Source organism: Haliaeetus albicilla, chromosome 1 (genome assembly GCF_947461875.1).
Source record: "Haliaeetus albicilla chromosome 1, bHalAlb1.1, whole genome shotgun sequence".
NCBI lineage: Eukaryota > Metazoa > Chordata > Aves > Accipitriformes > Accipitridae > Haliaeetus > Haliaeetus albicilla.
This window is the reverse complement of record NC_091483.1, coordinates 71,676,808-71,700,327: the sequence shown is the minus strand read 5'-3', so window position 1 is coordinate 71,700,327 and position 23,520 is coordinate 71,676,808. Positions and strand designations below refer to the sequence as shown.

The following is a 23,520-nucleotide window of genomic DNA, read 5'->3' as shown; positions in this document are numbered from 1 at the left end:
CTGATAAAGATGAAAATGTCATGTCTTCCTGTTATGTGGACATTCTGCTTTTTGTCTTTGACATTTCTTAATCTTTTTTTAATCCTTTATCAACCATATATTTTTATGTCATAGCCCATTATATTCAAAATTATGAATTTAGGTTATTAGAATTTCAGTAGATGTTCAGGAAAATAAACATTCTTTCTAATACAGATCTTTGTATTTTATTAAGCAACTGTAAAGTAAAATACTGAACAATTTAGCATTTGAATCGGCAGTTACACTAGAAACTGCTTCCCAAAGTGCTTCCCATACTTCATGAATGTATTTTTCACATGGAGTCGTCACATGAAAAATACCTCAGTGTGATGTGTTAAGTTTTGTCATGTGCCAAATCTTTAAGGACTTGTTTCACAGAATAACAATGGAAGTATTTTTGTGTGATTGCAAGAAAAAATTTTTTCCTTAGTAGGCAAGCATGTAGACACATCTGTGACAATGTGAATGCTTTAGTAAAATCATGATCGCTTCTAGCAATCAGGACAGTATTTTTTGAGAGCAATTAAATTATTTTGATGAAAATTAGGCTAGCGTAGAGAACACAACCATTTGTTTATCATTAATGCAAGCAAATTCAGGTGAGTTTAATGCACTAGCAACTGATTAATTTTTTAAAAAATCTAAAATGTTAACTGAATTTGGACAAGAATTAAGCTTCTGGTTTTGGGTTACAACAGCTAGGTCATTTAAGCCCATTTCAGAATTAGACTGTTAATGCAAAAATTATTCAAAATAGAGCCTATGAGGGGGAAAAATGTATAGCATACAGAGATTTTTTTCCCTCTACATTGTAGTTTCAAATTAGGTTTAAACTAGTTAGTTAATGAACAAGAGTTGTCATGCTTTGTAACTTGCTTGAGTGAACGGATGCAGCCACTTGCCATATCAATTAAAGCACCTCATTTTGTGATTTAGAAAATGGAGCAATGCATGGATGGTCATAGGAACTAAAATGTTTGCAGTAGCTCTCTTTCATTGTACTGTATGAAACTGAAGCTCTTGTTGCCAGTGCCTTCTCTTGTAATATGGAGAGGAAATCTGATTTTCCTCACTCATGTTCCCATAGCCATAGAGAATTCAGGGTAAGACCCAGTGCCTTAGTTGCCCAGAGCCTTCAGTCCAGTCATTTTCACAAGCATGTTACAATTTAATTTAAGTAAAATTGCTTATTTATTGTTTTACTGTATTTCTGCCTTCTGAAGAAATAATAGGTTGGTATTTTGAAGAAATGCGTGAAAGTAAAGTAGATGGGCTGGATAAGTTTTAGGAATACTATAGTTTTAGATAAATGAGAATTTATAATTTTTACTTCTGGCACAAAGAACATTGTAAGTATAGATTAGTGCTGCCTTTCAACATATTCTGACATCCTGGGTTGTGCAGTGAATTGGATGGAGGATTTTACATGCTCTAATAGAAAGGTTAACCGTAGAATAAACAGGGAGCAGATACACATCTTTAATTCTGTTGAGAAAATTTTCATTGATAATACTATTTCATGATGGAGTTTAATTTTTTTCTGCAGTTTCTTCTTCCTAAATTGTTCTTTGTTCCATGAAAGAAAGCACTAGTTAAATAAAGTTATAAGCAACATAACAAACTGCAGAGTTTTTTAGGGCTCCAGTCAGATTTTGGCCAGTGTGCAAGCATTCCTGCATCTGAAGAGTGTTGGTTAACTTTGCAGAAACTGTGTGTGCATGGAATCAGTTGGAAGCTAATACCATTTTCGTGCTTATCTAAAGCCCAAATCCTCCAAATATGGTGAAAGTAAGAGGAGATACCACATATTTGGAATGTGAATAGGAATCTGCCTTTTTAATGTGCAAGTATGTTTTGTAAAGGTGGTAAAGAATTGTTTACATATAATCACACGTGTTGTTTTTAAACAAAATCTTTCCTCAGGAGAGAGAACGAAGGTCACCGGCATTTAACCTTCATATAACCACCTTCCCTGAAAACAATGGAAGTGCACTTCAACTGTTCTGTCAACAGGAAGGAATAAAGGTATATGTAGAGCATTAGTAACAATTGGATGGCAAGGAACGTTTTCAGAATGACCAACCTAATATCCAAACAAATGGTTTGCCATCTTGCTATAGGGAGGAAAATCTGGAAAAAATAAATATAGTAATAAAAGATATTTTTAACTGGGGAAGCGGTTTCATAAGAATACGATCTTGTAGTCTGTGAGGAGTTTATCAGTGGAAATGAAGGCTGGTCAATCAAGATAATTTACATTTAGTCTAGCATACTGCTGTAAAAACATGGCAGAGAAGAATGTAGATGTTGATGTGATTCGTTGTCAGGCTTGCTACAGTACTTTGTTCTTGATATTGAATGTTTTCATCTAAGGTCAGAAATATGACATTCACCTATTATTTTGCATCCAATTTAGTGAAGCACCTATGCATTTTCTTTGTTGAGTTAGTATGCTTAAGTTTTTTGCCTAGGCCAGGCCTTGAAGCATGAGGTGCCTGATCCAAAACTTATTCAAATAGGTGAGACTCTTTATATAATTTTAGATCAAGCGCAAGATAAACATCAGGATCTCACGTGATTAGCTTCTGCTATGAGGAAGCAAGAATTACTCTTTTCACTTCTGTTTTTCACTTCTGTTCTCCCTTGAATAGGCTAGCTGTACAAATTTATTTGCATGCTGGTTCACTTAAGACTGAATTCAGACTCATGTTGTGAGTAATGTTACACAACAGGCCAGACTAACATTTCCATGAGTAACTAAAGTGGAATATCTCTGTGTGTTACTCTCCATGGCACTCGCTAGTAATTTATGCTTGTATTTGTAATTGTGTTTACAAGTCCTCTTACAGAAGGCTTGTTTCTATTCAGTGCCTTAATAAGCACAGTACTATCTGTAGTGGAAATAAACTGAAACTGTAGGCTGCATATTGTTAGGGAACTGAGTAGTCTAACAGAAAAAAAGAGTTAAAATCTGATTCTTACCTACAGGTTTGGTTTGGTAGTCATCTCCCAAACCACACCAAGAGTCTTCAGTTAGCATATTACCTTTCAAATAGAGCCTCCATGGGATGCTTTTTAGCTTATCTGTTATTCTGATTTGCTTGTTGGCTGCAGCAGGTACAGCTTACCATGATCTAGAACTGATATTTTTTCTATTGTCTTCTGTTGCATTCCTAAACAGAGGTGTTTTTTTCAATCTGCCTTTCAGTTCACTTACCTGGAAGCAGGGGCAGTCACCTGATATGGGCATGCTGAAATTGTTGGCTTTTTATATATTTTCAGTTTCTTTCAAAATTGGTAGCCATGAGTAGCAAATTAGATTCTAGAATTATGCAAGATCTGATTTGGTTTCTAAATCTTCCTGTATGCTTCATTATGGAAATAAATGAATTAGAATAAGTATTTCTGGCTCAATAGGTGCAAGAACTTGCATGTCTTACTGAATTCCATTCTTCACTAGCGTAATTGATCAGCTAAAGAAGTTTCCATTCAATGTTGTCAATGCTGATCATAATCAATAGTTTTGGTTTTAACACTGATCCAAACACAAGTGTGTATTAAGGTCAGCACCATTCTAAAATTACTGATGTGCACTGTGTAATAGCTAATGTAACATTTGAGACACTGCTGAAGTGTTTGGGGAGAGAGGTAAGAGAGGGAGGGGACTTCTCAGGATAGACCAACTTGAACACAGACATTATTCCTTTTGTAGAGCCAGGATGGACTAATTTGTAGATTCTCTCCCACATCTGTGTCTGATCTTCAGGAAATCTTTCACTTCCTCACTGGAGTCTATTGGGTACAGAATCATGAGCAAATATATTCTGGTGTAGCTATGTATTTTGCAAGCATAGCTAATTTAACTTTAAAAAATTTTAAGGATGGATCATCCTGACTACCAACATAATACAGTTGCACAACACATAGATGCAAACTAGCGCGTTACGTACTGTAAGTAACGAAACTAGTGAGCCAATACACAGCCCTGTGAAATGTTGGCCTCTTCTAAGAAGTGCTGAATGTGAGTAGAAGTTGAAGGCGCCAGCATTTAATTAGGCTGTCCTGCTTTATGCATGTGTATAAAGCATTTTGGACTAACATGAACTGGTCTTTGCCGATGCTCTCAAGCCTAACTACCTTCAAATAGCACGGCTGCATACAAGCTGTCGATGGGAATGATCCCTGGTCCACATTAACTTGTGGACCATACTTGGGATAGTTCAGGAGAATGTGATTATCACAGGTTAAACAGTTCCATGAACCTTTCCAACAATTTTTAAAGTAGAAAATAGAGCTCTGGGGCCCGGGAATGGATCCTGGTGCTGTGTAAAATACAGACATCATGTGAATGTATTCCTCTCTTTTTTGTATCAGAGGAGTGTTTTTCTTGATTTCAGTGACTAGGCCTTAATAAGGATGGTTTCTTCACTGCTTTTTGTGGGTCTGGGGGCTGACTGGCAGAGAAACGTGGCTTTCTACTCACAAAGGCTGTGAGCTGATAGCGTTTGGAGGAGCGTGTTCAGCCCACCATGCATATTCCCTTCTGCCACTGTAAGGCTGGTTTGAAACTCCACACCTTTGTTTAACAAAGAAAATAAAACCCAAACCACCCAACAAACCTTCTTAGCAATTATTTTGTTCATGCTCTCTGTCCTTTTAATTTCTGTAGCTTGATGTGCTTGATGCTCCAAACAAACAGAAAAAAACAGTCCTTTAAGCCTGTTTATCAGTATTGATCCTTCATCTGCATACGTCAGCAGGATGATAAATGTGAATGGTACAGGAACATTCTGCCCTCATACACAGACATCGAGGTTGCTTGCTATAATCAAGAGAGAGATTTGGTTTTGTCTCTGGAAGTATCAATAACACTCTTGTAATTATGATGCAAAACTAATATTTCACTTATTTACATTTCAAGTCTTTTTGCATGCAGAAGTGAATAAAGGGTACATAAAATGTAGCATATAAAAACTGTTTCTCAACTACTTTATAAAAAATAAGTGTTGAACATCTTTTTCAGGACGTGAATATATCTGAACTTATGAAGAAGCTAGATATTCTTGGAGATAATGGGGTAACAAATTTTGAATTTCAAATATACCTCTAGTTTTATGGTTAATTTAAGGCAGGGTTTCCCCCCCCACCCCCAGCAGAAAATAACATTCAAGAAAATGCACAGGGCAATTTTTATATGCCTGTATTTGTATGAACAATATTAACAGTTAAGTACTACTTTTACAAACTTAAAAGAAAATCTTTCAGTTAAACTGATGCTAGTGAAAAGTGTATTTTCTCAAGATAAGATCTGATCTTGGCTGAATGACATGGAAAAAAGGCACTGTAGTAGGCAGAGGGAAAAGATATAGAACAGGCTAGTATAAAATCTCAGTCATGCAGTTGGGGCAACAACATCCATGGAGTTGGGTCCAGTTTATAGGTAGCTTTAATAGTTTGAGGTCTTTATAATACTAGTTTTAAGCTCTAGATTTACTTTTTATGTTGAAAGTTCTGTGGAGGTTTCTATGGTACTTGCTCTTTCTTTGCATTGTTTTCATTAGTAGGAATTCTAGCTCTGAAGTGCATGAGGTGGAGATTCACTTGCTGCAGGGCTATAGTCCAGTGAACAGGCATTTTTCTGCCTAGAAAAAAAAAAATTCAAAATCCCTGACAGAAACCGCTTAATTTTCATTGAATAATGAACTGTTGCAAAAATATTCTGGGAGTGGTGTACTGTAATAGAGTGGAGACTAAGTACCCTTGGTTTAGCTTTTAATACTTTCAATCATAGGATCCTTTCTGGTCATGTTTATAAAATCCTAAATGTTATTGCTGATTTATTCTTTAAGGTACAGTTAAAATTTATCACTTGTGTTGAAGGATGGATTTGCAATCCAATTTAAAATGCATCTTTTTTTATTTTAGAATCTGAGAAATGAAGAACAGGTTGCAATAATCCAAGCTGGGACTGTGCTTTCCCTCTGTGAAAAGGTAGAATTCAGTAAAGATTTTTCTCTGCCTAAAGATTGACCATGTCTTCTAAGATATCACATAACTTTGCCAGGGAAGCATGGCTTTTTTTGTTCAGGTTGTCTGGATTGGAGCGTGTATTCATCTTCACATGACTGTTGAGATTGTGATGTCTTGAGGTAAAATCAAATTTACAAAATAAACCAAACTTAAAAAGAAAAACATGTTTTAGAGATATTCCCTTAGAATAAAGTATTAAAAAGCCACTTAAGAAAAGAGTCTTCATTCACAGAAGTGCCAATGTCCTCAGCTCTCTGGGAACAGGGTGCTGTGAAGTCCTGTGTAAATTGTACCACCATGGTCCATTTTGGGCTTATTTCTGTGAATGACTGAAAATGTTCCAAGTGGTCTCTGGTCCTTTCTTCTGTAAATTAGTGGGCATAGATAGAGAAAAAGTAGTTTGTACAGGATAGGTAATCAGTTGGGTCACTCAGTTCTGCATGACTAGTTCTTCTCCAATTACAGAGAGAATATAATCTGTATATGAATAAAGATGACATTTAGAACTAAGAAAGGGTTGCCTTTTTCTCTGAAGAAGCTTTGTGCATCCTTTTCATAGGTTTCTATTAAATCTTTCCTAGATGCATTTTTTGAAATTTAGAATCAGAACTTTAAAATTAAAATCTGAGCATTTTGTAATAATTGCTTTAATTAGTATGATTTTGATAATCTACTCATCTAAATATCTTAATGTAGATAATCTAAATTAGGGAATGTAATAATCATTGATTTAAGTAAGTAATTGCCATAAGCAAAAAAAGTGCTAAAATCCCTATGCTTTTCATTGCATTAAAGCATTAAAAAGAGGTGATGATCATGGTCCTTTACATTGAATAAGGAAAGTGGAAGAACACCAGTACACAAGGCTAAGACAGAGACCAAAACTAGCTGGACTTTAGGGACTGGATTGGGTTATTAGTGCTCAAGTAAATTAGTGTTTGTGCAAAAAGTGCCACTGGAATTATGGAGCTTGTTTAATTTGTGTCAGAGTGGTGCAGAATAGAACATACACTTTGCAATCCATAAATTATTTCCATTAGCAACTGATCACAGCAATAAGGGATTGGAAGCTTTGTCAACTGAAATAATTCCTTCAATGAATAGAAACATACGATTACAATGGAGACTTTATTTATTTTCACATGTTAAAGTTGGTCTATAATTTAATTTCACATTTTTTTTCTTTTTTTTTTTTTTTGACAAAAGTTCCTAGTTTGCCTTAATGGATTATTATTTTTTTGTGGTCTTATCAGATAATCTGGTTATTACAAAAATTGACCACTCCATCAGAAAGATGGAGATTTTAGTTTTATCTTGTATAGGTAAATAGACTGCATTTAAAGAATGAGATGAAAATAGTTCATGTTATCTATGGACTCTATCCATTTTATATCATTTTAGTGAAGTGCCTCCCAATAATCCAATAAGTACAAGCTGATAGCAAATTGAATCAAGAGGGTACTCGGAGAAGCAAGAAACCTTTTCCTCTTTTTCATGGTGCACATTTGAGGTACAGGCTAATCAAGCGGCTCTGATTTTCTCAATAACAGAAGGCACTATCCATGTCCAAAGTTTACTAAGACAAAGAATAACAGAAAATAGTCTTATGCTGTCCTTAACAAAACAAACGGGATAGCATGTTTCATAATACTGTGTTTTACAGCACAGACAAAATCAGGCAAAATCTGATAAGTAAGACTAGATGATTGTTCTAATGAGTGCCTATACTGAATTTCGATTAAAGAAAATTTAAAGCAACTCCACTGCCTTCTCCAGTGTAATGAAACCATTTCAGATGTCCCTCTAAATAAGGGCCAGACAGCTTCCCATGTGCATTCCTATAGTTCCTTAATTACAAGAAACTATCATATATAATCATCTCATAATGGGATCTTTTGGTAGAGAAATGGTACTACAGATACAGGTGTTGTGCTAATTATAGTCACCTGCTAATTAATCACACTCAGTGTTTATTTAGATCAAATCTATTATACTCAGCCACTAGAAGTGATCTTTTGGAAATCAAGCTGCCAGGCAAGGAAAGTTTCTGGCGTCTGCTGGCACAATCCAGAAGTTTATTTTGAATGCTACAACTGATTACGACTCCTAAATACATGGTTGTCTCTTCTGTGCCCCTTGGTTCTGGAAAGGCTTACAGGCATAGGAGGATCAGAATCAACATTCAGTTTTGCATATCATTCATACCTTCAGAAAAATTAGACCTCCAGTTTTTGCAAATAACCCTTCATTTGCAAATAGCTGTGAGAGATGCTGAGGACTTCCCATTTCTATTGATTTCAAGGGTTCACTGTCCTGCTGAATCCTTTATCAGTGGTGAGGCTTTCCTTAGGAATATCTTCAGTCTGTCACCTTCAAAATGAAGACAACAAAGATGATGAAAACAGAATCACTGGGGAATATGGTGTTCCTGTTCACTTTTTTCAGCTCTGTACAAAGCTACACCTATTAAGTAAATAAAACAAGTTTCCATTTTTATCCACCACTCTCTTAAATAGTGGAAGGTCCAAAAGGATGAAGTAATGAGTTCACATTTTGCTAATTTGTAAAGTTATGTTTGCAGATTTCCTATCTAAATCTTTGGGGGAAAAAAATGGATGTAATTGATTCCTTTGAGTCTGAACGCCAATGAATTCACCAAAACCCTAAATTAAAAAAGTTGATATGTAATGCTTACCAAATGAATTAAAGTAAATAGGATTAATCTAGTGTTAGTAAGCACAGCATCTGAGGAAAGTGATAATTATCAGTGGCAAAGCTACAGTTGGTCTTAATGGGAGCTGGCGCTACAAAAAGAAACATTGATCTAAACTATACTCTCTGTAAGCTAGTCATTGATCCTTATTGTAGACCAATAAGGAAATGAAATAAAACAATTCAGAACTGAGGATTCCCATCCCTTCCAATAAACTTAAATGTTGAATATTAATATAATCCTGGTGATGGTTAGTAATTAAGCAAGAACCTTCTATCCATGCATTTAGCTATTACAATATGTAATTTTACCTTAGGAATGCAATGGCCATTCTTCATTCTGATTGTTTTGTTTATCACCAGAATGGTAAGGAATTCATGGTAGTAGCTGCATGATCTTCCATCTGCCTGTCCGTTTTATTGTTCCCTTTACATTACAGATGTTTTAGAAGTGACCCTCTTCCCACAAAGGGTGCAGCAAACTGTGCAAAATAAAGGATTGAGTTTGCCACCTTGTCTTTTGTTTAAATTGCCATCTGGACTGGTGTCCTGAAGTCTTATGATGGTTTTGCAAATCAGGCCAACAAGCATTGGGTATATCAAGTCGGAAACAGTCAGGTTGATTTTGCATTCTTAACCCAAGTCTATTTTGTATCTTGAACTTTACAGGGGAAAAAGCTTTAATTTATTGTAGGAAATCAACCTCCACTTGTTAGTCTTTAGTATGTTTCTGCAGTCCTCCATTCTGCCTATGTCTTCACAATGTGTTTATTCATGTGTAACTTCAAAGTGAATAGATAGTAAAGGGGAAAGCATATGCCTGGGAGTGTTGCCGACAAACTTGCAAAATGTTCAGTGCAAATTTTTCAAAAGCTCTGTTTTTTTCATTTTTTATTTTTTCCTCTTCACACTCCTATGTTCATGTAGTGGTTAAAACAGATAGAGGGGACAGAAGCTGCACTGACACAGAAGATGTTAGATCTGGAGAATGAAAAGGTAAGGAACAATAACTAAAAATATAATTAATTTAGCTAAAACTCATCTCAAAGGAACGTGCATAACCTTCATCACAGGTTGATTATATGCTGCCTTTCTCTGCTTAACAGAGATTGCTTCATAGTAAAATAGCCAAGAGGTTTCTAGAACAATTTATTGCTTGTATTCTTTGGGGTGCGAGGGAACTGTCAAATCTATATAGAAGAAAAATAGCAAAATATATACAAATTGGGACACAAAGGCATAACTTGACAGAGCTTATTAACCAAACAGTGTGAAATTGTCTTTGTGCTTTCTCTGTGTATTAATTTGTCTGGCAACAGCATCATCTTTTTAATCCTGGGGTCATGTTAGTAGAATTGTCAAAGATATTCCTTTGCTCTCTGGTATTCGGCTTCTGGACAAGTTCTAAAGACCTCTCACTCCAGATGACCTTTCTTGACCGAAGGTCTTCATGTTTAAAGACAGAATGTTTTCTCAAAAGCACTTCTGCCTTGCATAACAAACTATTATAGTACTATGCAGTGCTATACTGACCTTATTTTTCCATACGTTGAACAAAGAGTTTTGGAATGAGTGTTTGGTTTTATTGATTTACCATGCATGCTGTGCTTCTCATCTTCAAATGCTTTATAAACGCTGGTTAATCCTCACCACACCTTTTACAGGTAGGTAAGTAATCAGCATTACATTAATCTTAAAGAATGGGAAACTGAGACAGGGAGGTTAAGCGATTTGCCCAGGGCCACTGAAGAAGTGTGTATTTGGGCCACAATCAAAAAAAAAAAAAAAAGTGCTCAGACTGTGTTCTCTGTTGAGTGTAGCCTATCATACCGATTGTACTTGAACATAGGTATGATCCTTTCCACATTTAGTATTTCTTTATTTTTAACTTGTTATGGAAAAATGCAAAGGTTTTGGAGAGGGAACGTGCCCACAAATACTGGATTCTTTTATAAAAGGAACTGGAAAACAGTAGTTTCTAACTTGGTTTATTATCTTCCCACTTACTACCTGTGATGTTTTCAAGTCTTACTCCGCATAGAACTGTATCTATTTGTTTAGCATAGCAATCTGAGAGTCTGCATTGCCAATGATTGACTCAACTATGAAATGAGTTTAGAAATAATATTCTAGCGTGACACTTTCAGAAGGGCTGAGCACTGGTTTAGTTGTCCTTGGAAACTGTGTTAAGAGTTTGAGATCCTATTCATGTTTCCTTCCCTCTTGCTTTTCGTGGCCAGCTTTTACAATAGCTTTTGGAGAAGCAACATGATGAGGGCAGCTGCATTGCTATTCTGGGATCTGTTGGTAGCACTGACCCTCTCTATAGTCTTGGGCAAGTCAGTCTACTTCTCTGGTGTCAGACACTTGTAAGCACATTAGGACCAGACCTGTCCTTTACTGTGTGTTACCCAGTGCGTGGGGGTATTGCATCTTGTACAACAGCCATGGAGCTGCCGCTGTAATCCACATAAGAATATAATGCCACCTGGGTAGTCAAGGTGGGATTCAGTTGCGTAAACATGGTGTCTAATGTCATATTACTCTCTTCAGAGTTATGGAGATGTCCAGAAGGAGCTGAGGAATATGTCCTACAGGACTAACCAGACCAGCAACATTTGATTTTTTTATACTGTTAATAAAAGCTACAATTAATCCTCTTAAGAACCCCATGTATTTAATTTGGCATTTATTCTATATGTTGAGGAAATGCAAGAATTTGTTGAATAGAAAAAAGAATGATGGAAAATATTAAATTCAATCAAAGGGCTTCTCTCCTTTCTGGTCTATTACTAATTTTTTTGAACATGAAAACCTGCCTTGAAAGAAAAGGTAATAAAATCAAGTAACTGTTTTACATTCTACTTGCTATCATCCAAAACACTCTAAAGGCATGTTTTGCAAGAGCACTGTCACCAGCCAATTCCCTTCTTGCTTGACTATTCAGACAACCATTCAAATGTCCACAACTTTCTTGTAACATCATGCTTTTGGATACTGAGTTCCACTGAAATCCCAGCCTGTGGTGTTTATATATATACACACACACACACACACACACACACACATATATATGTAAGTGTGTGTGTGTGTATATATATAACTGTGAAAGTTGGTGAGTTTGATTTTTAAGAACAAAAGCAAAAAAACCCTGTAAATCCTAGGTATCTTGAAAACTTTTTCAGCTCTTCAGCTAGTCACTTAACCTCTCTGGGCATCACTTTACCCATTTCAAATTGGCTTCCTGCCTTTACAAGTTGAGAACTGAGTTTTTACTTCTGCTTCAGTAAGGCATCAGGGAATGCTGCTGCAGAACGCAGCTGCAGCCCTGCATGTTCTGGTTTCCTCCCTAGAAGAACAGGCTAGACAACACAGATCAGGGTTTGCCCCATGATTTCCTTAAGGGTACACACTGGGTATTTTTAGAAAAGCTGTAAAGTGTCCTCACTTGTCCTTTCTTCCCTTCCTTGGCCTGCCCTGTGCAAGTTATGGCTATTGGACCACATGCATGCACATTCCCATTCACCTTTCAGCTGTTGTGTGCACTTCTGTCAGGTCAAGGCGGGTTTGTACACTGGCGTAGAGGTCTATGCTTTCTAGGTACAACTCGTTAATATAATACACATACTTTAAGTGACAATATTGTGAATTTGATATTCCAGATATCCTTAGGATGAATGTGGTCATTGGCTATAGATTTTCTTTTGCTTTCAAGTAGAAAGCTCGCATAAAAATGATGGCATTTATGATTTTTCACAAATTAGGATAAAGAACAAACACTCCCTTGTTTTTATTATTGCTCAGGACCTGTTCAGTAAACAGAAGGGTTATTTAGAGGAAGAACTCGACTACAGGAAACAAGCTCTGGACCAGGCATACATGGTAGGAAAAGAACAGTCATTAAATTTTCGTGTTTGAACAGATTTGATAAAATACAGGGTGTTTTTCTTTCTTTTAATTTTAAATAGGGTTATTTTTTAATTGATTTATTTTTCTGCCAGACTAGGAAATCAAATATTACTTAAATGGAGACTTAGGAAATGGATTATAGCATTTGGAAGTGTAATATTTTTGCATTGCATTCTTTATTCTAAAATATGTGAACATCTTGTTAGTACATCTGGAATGGGAAGAGCTGGTTTATGTGTGCACAAAACCATGACTGATAAAATACACCAGAAATTACTTTAGAACTTTTCCAATATTGCTTTTCCCTAAGCATGTGTAAATATTACTGCTGCTAATCTATCTTTAGTTGGGTATGCCCGTTCTTCCTATGTGATTCCTTCCTGTGAGGTCCTATCCAACCTTACCCTTCCTAGTTTTCAAAAAAGAAGCTGCAACCTTGCCCCCTCTCAGGCTAAGCAACAAGCAGGAATTATCTAGGAATTGGTAAAACTGCACACCCAACTTTGTTAATAGTGAGACTTCAAGAAATCAAAATATAATGGCCTGAAGAATTATTTATGGGGAAATATTTTTCAAAAAAGAAGCAAGGTCTAGTGCTCAGAGCAGATAACAGAGACAAAAGCAAGAAGGCTCTATTTCTAGCACTGTGACCTTGGGCAAGCCATTTAACCTCTCTGTGCAGCTGTTTATGCATCGCTAATATGGATAGAATTACCTACCTCACAAAGGTGTTATGAGGGCTAAAGGGACGTTGTCATACGCTCTTGATCCAAATATTGTCGGTCTGGATGCTGGTTTTTAATAGGATCATACTAACCCCAGTAATCGGGGAAACACTGCCGTGATTCCTTTCTTTCTTTACTCTTGGGAATACAGTTCTCCATGCGAACGTGGAGTTCCTCTGTGCTCTCTGCTTTCCAAAGTACTGCAGTTTTGGTCAGCGCATGAGAATCTGGTTAGGGATCTGACAAATGGCAAGAGACTGATGAGGGATACAAGTGTACAAGTGTTCCTCTCCTCATTGCTGACGGCAACTTGGAACTAAGCCAGTGACGCAGACTTTGAGAAATTGATGGCAGGACAGTAGGACCAGAGACAGAGAGACAGTAAGATTTCTGTTCACAGTTCTCCCTGTGGGCTTTTTACTTTATAGGATGGCTTAACAATTCCGTTGCGGTTGAAGGGAATCTGTTAGGGTGCATTAATTTTGTAACGGTCGGTCAGCATCAGGAGGTGGGGTTTTATCATGTATTGAACGCAGACCTATCATCCGAATCTTTCTTAAATAGAAGAAATCAATCTCTTACTAGAATGGGAAGCATCTCCCGGGTGTAAATCAGTGCCGGGAGGCTACGTGCACTCTGTGTGGAATGCTCCTCACTGCTCACGACTGCCGCTTTCTGTCTACCTGTCTGTGTCCGTCCTTCCCTCCTGCCTAAGGTTTCGCTTGCTAGCCTTCTCCTGTAGCCGTTGGTGCGTTGTTTGCTTGCTGGATTCAAACGGCAGCCTGTCTGTGTGTGATTTGGGTTGCACTAGAAAATCCAGGAGCTGGAAGCCACGCTGTATAATGCCCTGCAGCAGGATCCGGGAAGGCGGGCGAGCGAGTCGCTGACCGAAGCCCAGAGGGAGGATTTGCGAGCTGCAGTGGAGAAGGTGCGGCGGCAGATCCTGAGGCAGAGCCGTGAGTTTGACAGCCAGATCTTGCACGAGCGAATGGAGCTGCTGCAGCAGGCACAGCAGGTAATGCCGGTTCTCTCTCCTCCCCCTTGTTGGTGTTACCTCTGTGGTTGCCACCACTGCCCGTACAACAGCATCGCTTCGCCCTCACCTCCTGGAGTTACGCTTAGTCTACTCTTTGTATTGCTCCCGTGTCAAGGAGACGTGCAGCGGTAGGACCCCGTTGCGCTGGGCATGGTACGCACACAAAACGAGTCACTGTCTCACGACCGGGTCCTGTCGCACAATCTGCTTCATGTGTGTACAACCCCACAGTCTTCCACAGGACTCCAAGGGGAGCTTGTTGCAAGTTTAAGGCCTAAATTAGAAAAAGCCGGAATGGAAGGTTGTAAGAGTGTTAACACTATGAAAAGAGGAAAGGCAGAAGCAGTAGCTACAGGAATCCCAAGTTTTTTATCCTCCCCCTCCCCTCCCCTTTTATTCCTTTTAGCTATTTGTGAAGTCTTTTAAATAAAATTAAAAAAGGGGGGAAGTCAGGAAATCTTTTAAGAGGCCATTTACAAGCCTTCGTGCCTTTAAATTAGTTCAGAAAAGCTTTGTCTGTCTAAACCACTTCCTTAAGGACAAATACTGACAACTTGAATTCAGGCAAGGTCCTGGCCTATGGAAGCGTGGTATTATTTACTCTTGGTAGGATTGCTAGTTTTTCTGTGTGAATATTCAGGGAAAGAAGAGAGCTGCATGTCTCAGGGTGTTAATTATTCCAGCAGGAATAATTGTGCCTAAGGAATTTGGTTCCTCTTTATAGTAGCCTGTGGAAGTTGCAGCCAGATGTCTTAGATCTTGAGGACTGCTCTCCAGTTGTTCTGGCTACTTTCTGTGCAAATTTGGAATCACATATTGTAAATGCCAAACTGTGCTACACAGATGTGTTCAGGATGTTGTTGCTATTTCAGATGCTGGTTCTGGGGCAAGAACTGCATTTAGTTTAGTTCAATCCTCTCTCTATTCAGGTTGGCTTTGCAGACAAATATAGAACACAACTGATGTAATGCACCGACCTAGCACTGTTGTGATCATCTCCTGTCATCCTGCAACGATGAGAAGTGCTCGTGGTGCCAGTGTTAGAGCTGAGCTCTGACTCCCTATGAGTCTCCTTTCTCTTACTCCTTCACTGTGTTCCCTTGGTTTGGAACACGTGACACTGAGATCAGGAGATGAATTTTTTTAATGGGTGTCAGATCAGCAATGGTGTACAGGAAGCTGGAGAAGGTAGGCACCAGCTGGCGCTAAAAGTGTCAGAAAGAGAGAATAGAGTAAATGTATGAAATTTGGTAAATAAGGGTGGAGCCAGAAGTTATTAGCTTAATGTTATTAGTGTAGCTGAAAATTAGTGAGAATGGGGGGTTTTTGCCAGTCCCTTAGGCAGTCCAATTTCCTAGCCAGACTGTTGGTGTTTTGTCCAGAATGCTAATGCAGTGCTTTTCAGCTGGGTAAATATTATTTATCAATGACATTTAACAGGTGTGAATGACTGTGTGCGGTGACTGATGCCTCTCTACCTAAATCATACACAATTTTGGGTTTTTACATAGACTAGATATAGTTTGGTCCTTCGCTTCCACCAGCCATGTAGTTTGATGCTATTTGAAGGACCACTAATGGCTAGGACCTTTTTGTGACCCTTGTTGGAGTGTATTTTGGGGGGACACCTGGGCAGAGCTTCTAAGTTAGGCTCGTATAATATTGGCAAGTAGGAAGGAAAAATAGGAGTAGATTTGTAGAGTGAAACAGTTGCTCCTGAGGACTCAAAATCCGTACTATGTGCATATCAGGGGTTTAATGTGGACTATGTTCTGTTTGGTCCCACGGACTGCTCACTATCAGTCAGAGCACTTTAGGTGCACATCTGGAGCACATCTTCAGTTCATGTATTCACAGATTGCTCCACGACATAAAGTTAAATATGATGAGTGCGGAAGAAAACTTCGCTCCTGCTCTGAACAAAAATGCTAGCATAATCATAGCCTCATTAGCCATGGATGTTTATGTACCTGTCTCCAGATCCATTTTATAGTGTGTCATTAGAGTTTTGTGTTGTGCCCATCTCATTAGACATGCTAATGTTACAGCCCTGCAGGACATGTTAAACTGAATTGTACTGCTTAATAAGGAGCTAAGTATTTTAGTCATCTATTTTTAACTCCCTATAGTAGACAAAAAGGAAAAACAAAGGCAAAGATGGTAGTTAATTTGCCTGGAGTATGGGAGATTAACAGCTTGCATTTGAAATCCTTTGTGCAGTTTCTTCTCAGTTGTTAATTCCTGAAGGTGGTATTTGTGGGTCCTTGTGGGACCAGTGGTCAACACTATAACCTAGTAGTTGTATGCAAATATCAACAGCTTAAAAACTAGCAAGCAAAAAAACCCCTAGCATGGATCAGTAGTGTCACAGGGCTAATTCTCATAGGATTACATTCTTCTACGCTCGCAGATGACAGAAGCTGAATGCTACACAAATGAAGCCATACTTGTGTTGGCAGAATCCTATGTATGGATGAAGTTGCTCTAAGTCTGGTACATCCCTAGATGCTATATTAAATGAATCCCCTCTTTTCCTGATGTATTTATAGCCACTAGAGGTTTCGCTGACATTGTGACATTAGCAAACACCCTAGCAAACATTCTGGCAAAACCGTAGTCTAGACCTGGTCATACTTGTACAGTCTGCAGTGCTTTTACAGTATGCACCACCCGTCTTACTCTGCTGAAGTGGAGGTTACGGAGAATGATACAACAGCGTGATGGACCTGCAAGACTTAATACAGACTGTTCTTGTTGCAAACACTCTCAAACTTTCTCTGAAACAGAAACCATGTACTAAAGACTCCAAATTCGCTGAAACTCTGGAAGTTTGATCACTTCCAGCAGGCCTGTTTCTTTGCTTCCATTACCTTCTGGTCTGCCGGATACAAGAGCTTCGAAAGAACAACTCTGCTTATCCTGGCAGGCTGGCTACAGCCTTCTCTGAGCCAGAGTTTCTGTCAGACGTAGAGAGTGGGGGGTTCCAGAAGATCTGGTGATGGAGAAGGAGGAGTTCTCTCCTTCTGTGTGTAAATGATCCTTGACCGTACTGCAGGGTGTAGAAGTGGCAAGCCATGTGATGACCACTGCAGGTAGGGCTGCAGGGCTTCCTTATAGGTGAACTGCTTCATGCAGGGACTTTGAGGATTTAGCTTGTGAGAAGCTGTTTTTACAGAGCTGGTAAATGTTCTTCCTGGGGAGTATACAGTCTGAAAGGGACAGGGATGTGCATAAGAAAGTGGGTAAACTGTTGTCCAGATGTGAGCCTGTGCTGCTTTATGTGTGCTTCTTTGTCCAGGTATAAAGCCTTAGTTCTTAGCCACTGAGTATTGACTTTGTTCCAGTGAAATAAATATATTTTAGGTTGTTAGGCCCTGTTTTACATTGGTAGGGCTGTTCATCTTGGGCATATATAGCCCCAAATTATTATTGTTTATTAGTGTATAAATGGGACCATTCATGTATACCCATTGTGTATTAAGGAAATCAGGCCTCTGTGGAGCCGAATTAGACAGACTGTGTGATTAGATCTGCTTGCTAAGGCATACAATGCTTTTATTAAACCCAAAGCGCAACATGCAGGTCTGGGGGACAGATCCTCAGCTGAAGCATATTGACAGTACTCCCTTTAAATCAGAGAAGATGCTTTGGTTTACACCATCTTCTCTATTTGGAGGAGGCAAAATATGTTAATTAAAAATCCATCATGAGCAGCTTGTGATATTTGCTTCTAGCCATAGGGTATGTGCAGTTCAACTGCTGTTCCTGCATATATTGCCATTAAATGTCTCATTGTGCTACACTGTTATTACAAGCTTTTGTAAATCAGTGTCTGGTTTATTTTTAGCAGGACTTCATTTAAAAGTAACGTTTGTGCTCTAGTCAGTGCAGTGGCATGACTTTTTTGCATTTTGGAAAACATGAAGATCATTATTAGCAGATTCTGTTAAGAAGGGTTATTTTTTATATACATACAACATGCTGAGCCATTTCTAGAGAGAGAAAAATGTGTTGGTGTAGCTATAAAAAGTACCTCTGAGAAAAAATATTTCAAACAGAGCCATACAACGTGTTTCTGAAGTAGTGATATCAACTTCTTAACTAAGCAAACTAAAAAAAAAAACCCAAAACCAAACACCACCAAAAAAATCCCAAGCCAACCAACCAACACAAAAATTCCATACAGCATCATGGTTAGATCACCTTAAAAATATATTGTGATTGTGTTATCTGCTGAAATTAAAAAATATTTAAATGACAAATTACGCTTTATATAAATTAAATGGGATCTAAATTGAAATAGATTCCTGTTGATTTGACTATAGCTGCTTCTGGAGTAAGAAACTGTAGAAAGTCATCAGAAGCAGGCTTTAAATTAGGATAGATTAATTCAAATTGCACTGTTGGCAGTATTCAAACATGAATAAAATTTTTAATAGAAATAGATTTTATTCTGATTTCACTTTAAGTTATTTTAAATACAAAGAGAAGCTAGAAAATCCTTGAAGGACAGCAGATTGACACACACTCAGTTCCAAAAATGGTTGCTGCCAATCAGAAAGGGTATGAGAGACAGGTTTTATTAATGTAATCCAATAATTTCTCAGAGCAGTCTTATCTTTGTATAAAATTGTAAGAAAAAAGAAATACAAAGATGTGTTACTTCATTGTGTCATCAAAAAGTGTGAAACTTTTTTTTTTTCTCTGAGTTGCATTGTAGTACAGTATTAAGGTGAGGGTGTTTTATTCTAACTTGGGTTAGAATATTCTTGGGTGGAGCTCAGTTTACAGAGTAAAAGAAACCATCACTTCAGTTCTAGACCTGAGTATAATACATCTATGGAGTGCTGAAGGCATCCAAATTCCAACTCCAAATATTTGGAATATAGCTGTAAATATTTTAACTATGTTTTCTTTAAACTATAGCATTTAGTCCTATGACCAGGTTGGATTATTCATCAGTAATAAAAGCAAAAATTACCACTTAATTTGCACGTTTTACTAGAAGAAGGCATAGGACAATCCTTTAGGACAAAATGAGTATAACTCAAAACTAACCTCTGTATGTCACTGCCATAGAGAAGGATTCACTGCAAATGCGATGCCTCAGGCACTTTTTTTCATGGACGTCAAGGAAAAGTCAGAAGCAGTGATGTCTTTTTTCATCCTGAAATGTCAAAATATAGAGCTTGAAATGGGGAAACACTAAACTCATTTCCATCACTAAGTTTCTTCATTCCTTTTTTTTCTGACCTGAAGAGCCAAGTTCTTACTGCTTAAAGGTCAAACAAAGCTATAGTGGATGCCATTCCTCCATGAGTTCTCCCTGCTCTCTTGTAGGTAGCACACCTTTTTCACACTGGGAGAGTAGTTTGTTTACAAATCCATAGGGTTAGATTTCACCATCTCTATAAGATCATATTGGCTCAGCCATTTGGAATACATATTTGGGGTTTCGTTGTTTTTTTTTTTTTCTGAAAACCTTAATAAAAAAAAAATAATTGTTAAAACAGTAATTGCCAGTGTGAAATAGGAACCTGAGATTTGCCACTTGATATACGATGGATGTTCAGGTAAAGGTTGGATAAATCCAGCAATTGTTCTGCTCCCCTTTGCTGTGTAATCTGTTACGGGTGATAGACTATCTATTTTTCACCCAAGGAGAATTATTAAGGTTTAATGTTTGACTGGGAAGGCTCCTGGGGGAGGGAGAGAGGGAGGGAGGATGCTTTGCTCAGTGTACTTCATTGACAGGCATGAGGAGGCGTTGTCTTAAATTCGTCCTCTTTGGCACATTGCCTTGTGTCAGAGAGGACACATTAAAGACAACACCTGCTCTGGCATGTTGCCTTCTGGCAGAGAGACTGGCTTGGTCAAAAACTCACAGCTTTGTCACACTGTTTTGAAAGTAGGTAGAAGTATTACTACTAAGGTTGCTTAATAATAACTGGGGAAAATTTCAGATCATTTTACATCCAAATCTACACAGATATGACCTGTTTTAATGTTTTTATTTTAAATCTGAAGTATTAAGGTGCTAGCAAAGTTCATTCCCAGCTATTTGCGTACAACTATACTTGAAGAGGAATACATAGAGCAACCAGTGATTTTATTTTTTTTGCAATCACTAATGCTTGCCATTGAGAAATGTTCTGTGCTTTGCTGTTCAACATATAATACATTACTGTTGATAACGCATTTTTTACATTCATGAATTGCTCTTAAAGGCATCTGATATCATAGCTGTCTAACTGTCATCTGTATTCATCAAGCACATCATGACTAGGTTAATCATAGTTGACCTGTGGTATTGATTTGTCATGCAGGAGTGAATGTTGAGTCTTTCAAGGCATCGTTGCTGCTATAATGACAAAATCACAATAAACTTCTCTAATTTCCCACAGATGACATTCATGGCAGATGAGAGTTCATTTTAGTCATTTCTATATGTTTATCTTACAGCATTTCCTTATGTATGTTTTCTGCATATTTAGGCTTCAGATCAAACCATGCCTGCTTTGCTAACTGCCTTAGTGATGCTACTGGTCTGAATACGTGTTGATAGCAGGACTGGTGTAATACCTACAAAATGTATCTGAAAGGTCTGCTCCCTTTGTCCTAAACAAGGTGTGATTGAGGTCGTACTCAGGTTAAGAGCAACTGTATGCCTTAAGGTGATAGAATCACGAAGTTTGAATGCTGAAATCCTCTCATCTGAAATCCTGAATACCCTGTGTTTCTGGGAAAGGCCAGTGGGAGCTGAGCAAAGGCAAGTCTAAAAAAGAAACTGTTGTGAAGTTTGTTATAGAAGTGAAGATTAAATGTGTATTCATATGCACAATTCATACATATATAATGATAACTACTTACAGGGAAATTTGCTATTTAAATATCAGAATGTAAAATAATCTAAATTTAATGCTAAATAATTATTTCATGATGCTTTTTTTTTTCTTTTTGTTTGCCTGATAATGAATCTAGGCTTTCAAGGAATCAGTTTTAAGATGATGAATGTGTTTTGTCTTCTGACCTCACATAGACTTAGAATAGCCATTCTGTGCAGATATGTCTAATGTGGCTTTAACTATTGCCTTTCCCTAATGAAAAGCAATAGGACTGTTGATATTCTTCTGTTAAATATCAATGTACGATATAGTTTTACTATAGCATAAATTGAAAAACCTCTCAGTGTTAAAAAAAAAATAATCAAGTTTACTAGGAAACATTAAACCATATTTTCACATACATAGAGTCATTCAGTGTCAGCTTATAACAAATAGTTATTTTAAGCTAAATGCATTTATAAAATTCACTGATTTACTACTAAGACCAATGTGATTGAATACTTATGCTGAGAAATGCATCAGTGCAGCTGCTAAAAGGTTCATTCTCCTCAGGAAGGCAAATAAAGAAACTACAGATGCATAATAAAGATTAACAAGAACAATTCTCCTACTTCAGTAACTATTAATTGGATTATCATGGTTGAGATTGCAGAGCACAGAAAGGAATGAATTTTTTACCTGCTATGTAAAGAAAGACCTTAGTGAGAATCAGAGAGGTACAGTATATCCAAAATGATCTATTATTATCATATTCAACTGGCTGAAATTTATATTAAGTTCTCATTCATAAAGTAAAACAAAATGGCAACAAAAATAGCTTAAGCTAATGCTGTTACAGTGTGCTCACTTGTTTTCCTACGACCATTATGCAAAATCACATTCTAGGAATAGGGGACTAAAAGGAACATCTGGGTTCCTGAATCCACCCCCCTTACAGTAGCAGATCCAACAGCTTGAGTAAATGCATGTGGCAATTACCTATGTAAATTGTATTGAAACACAGTAGAGGCTTTTAAACATCTGTTAAAATGCATTAGATTTTCTAAAAAATCAAGAAAATAATATATTTATTTTCATTAAGGAATTTTATCCATCAGCTTAGTGATTTGAATAATAGCTAAAGGCAAGTCAGTTTATATTCATTTTTGTTTAAATTTATACATGTAACATAGTCATGCTGTTGACATTATTAAAGATCTTACATACCTGTGTCTTAATGGTGTTGAGAAGCTGCTTAAAATAATGATATAATGAAACAATATCGATGCTTCCCTTTGTCAGATTGATAAAATATTTCCCTTGCTAAATTTTGCTGCAGAATGAGATACATTCTTGATCATAAGCTGGCTTCAAAGATTCAAAACACTATTCATGTCTGACATAGTCCGTCCATGGTGCCTATCCTGCGAATGTACATCAACCTGAACCTTTCCAACATTTCAGAGCCAAGGCTCTAAGCAGCTTAGCAAATCCTTCTTTGTCTGCTTTGTGCTAAAATTATCAAATTGTTTTCTTGGATTTGCTGATGAATGTAAATCCAATAAGAGTGTGTCACAGGAACTATTAAGGTGATTTCTAAACCCCCTGATTAGTACGTTCTTGTGTTTTCACAACTGTAGTAGCATGGCAAGGAGCATATTTCGCAGCCAGATAAATTGATCTTCTCAGTGTTGCTGTCAGTAAAACAGTATGTTTGTTCAGGTGGGGTCTTTACTTACACATTTATGTAGGAAACAAGAACATCAGTTCTGCATCTTGACACCTATGTGAAGGATGATGTGGTCATAGTTGTCTGGAAGATGAAGTTTGTCACAGAAGTTCCTTTCCTGGTAGCATTTTCCCCATTTGGCAAAAGCTCCATGAGGATCTGAAGCCATCCAAGATGTTGGTTCAGGACTGTGAATGACTGGCTAATGCTATGAGTGAATTGGAGAGGACAAAAGGCTTGGATGAAGAAGTCCGCTTCATTTAGCCTGCATCACTATCCAATAAACAGAAAACACCAAAATTGTCAGAATCTGTGTTTGCTACTAAAAAGGTAGTTGGGAGATCAGGTCAAAAAAACAGCATGTGTGTAAGTGACCATGTAATTGTAGAGAGAGACAGTCCATTTCTCATCAGAATTTGAGGTATTGTGAAAGAAAAACTAAAACAAATGAGGAAATACACACATTTTGGTTACTTGGTGGAGGAAATTTGGACCTACCATCTTAGAGTAGTATGGCACTTCATTACATGTCAG

General features: G+C 37.5%; 1 protein-coding gene and 1 long non-coding RNA gene across 4 annotated transcripts in view; one reads left to right on the top strand and one right to left on the bottom strand.

Moving 5' to 3' along the window:
• Positions 1 to 23,520, top strand: part of JAKMIP1 (janus kinase and microtubule interacting protein 1) — a 172,212-nt gene that overhangs the window by 131,017 nt on the left and 17,675 nt on the right. Inside the window, exons 15-20 of the mRNA XM_069793924.1 lie at positions 1,945 to 2,046; positions 5,045 to 5,098; positions 5,947 to 6,012; positions 9,691 to 9,759; positions 12,568 to 12,645; positions 14,209 to 14,412. Coding sequence (XP_069650025.1) covers positions 1,945 to 2,046; positions 5,045 to 5,098; positions 5,947 to 6,012; positions 9,691 to 9,759; positions 12,568 to 12,645; positions 14,209 to 14,412 — 573 coding nt within the window. The remainder of the gene's footprint in view (positions 1 to 1,944; positions 2,047 to 5,044; positions 5,099 to 5,946; positions 6,013 to 9,690; positions 9,760 to 12,567; positions 12,646 to 14,208; positions 14,413 to 23,520) is intronic.
• On the bottom strand, positions 4,694 to 22,705 carry LOC138687305 (uncharacterized). Of its 3 annotated transcripts, none has more exons than XR_011326562.1 (5): positions 22,485 to 22,705; positions 19,492 to 19,600; positions 9,076 to 9,245; positions 8,257 to 8,421; positions 4,694 to 6,415 (listed from the first exon to the last, which is right to left on the bottom strand). It is a non-coding gene; the product is annotated as an uncharacterized lncRNA (long non-coding RNA). The 3 variants fall into 3 exon arrangements; XR_011326563.1 differs by lacking the exon at positions 4,694 to 6,415 and adding an exon at positions 6,424 to 6,528; XR_011326561.1 differs by lacking the exon at positions 4,694 to 6,415 and having other exon boundaries at positions 7,279 to 8,421.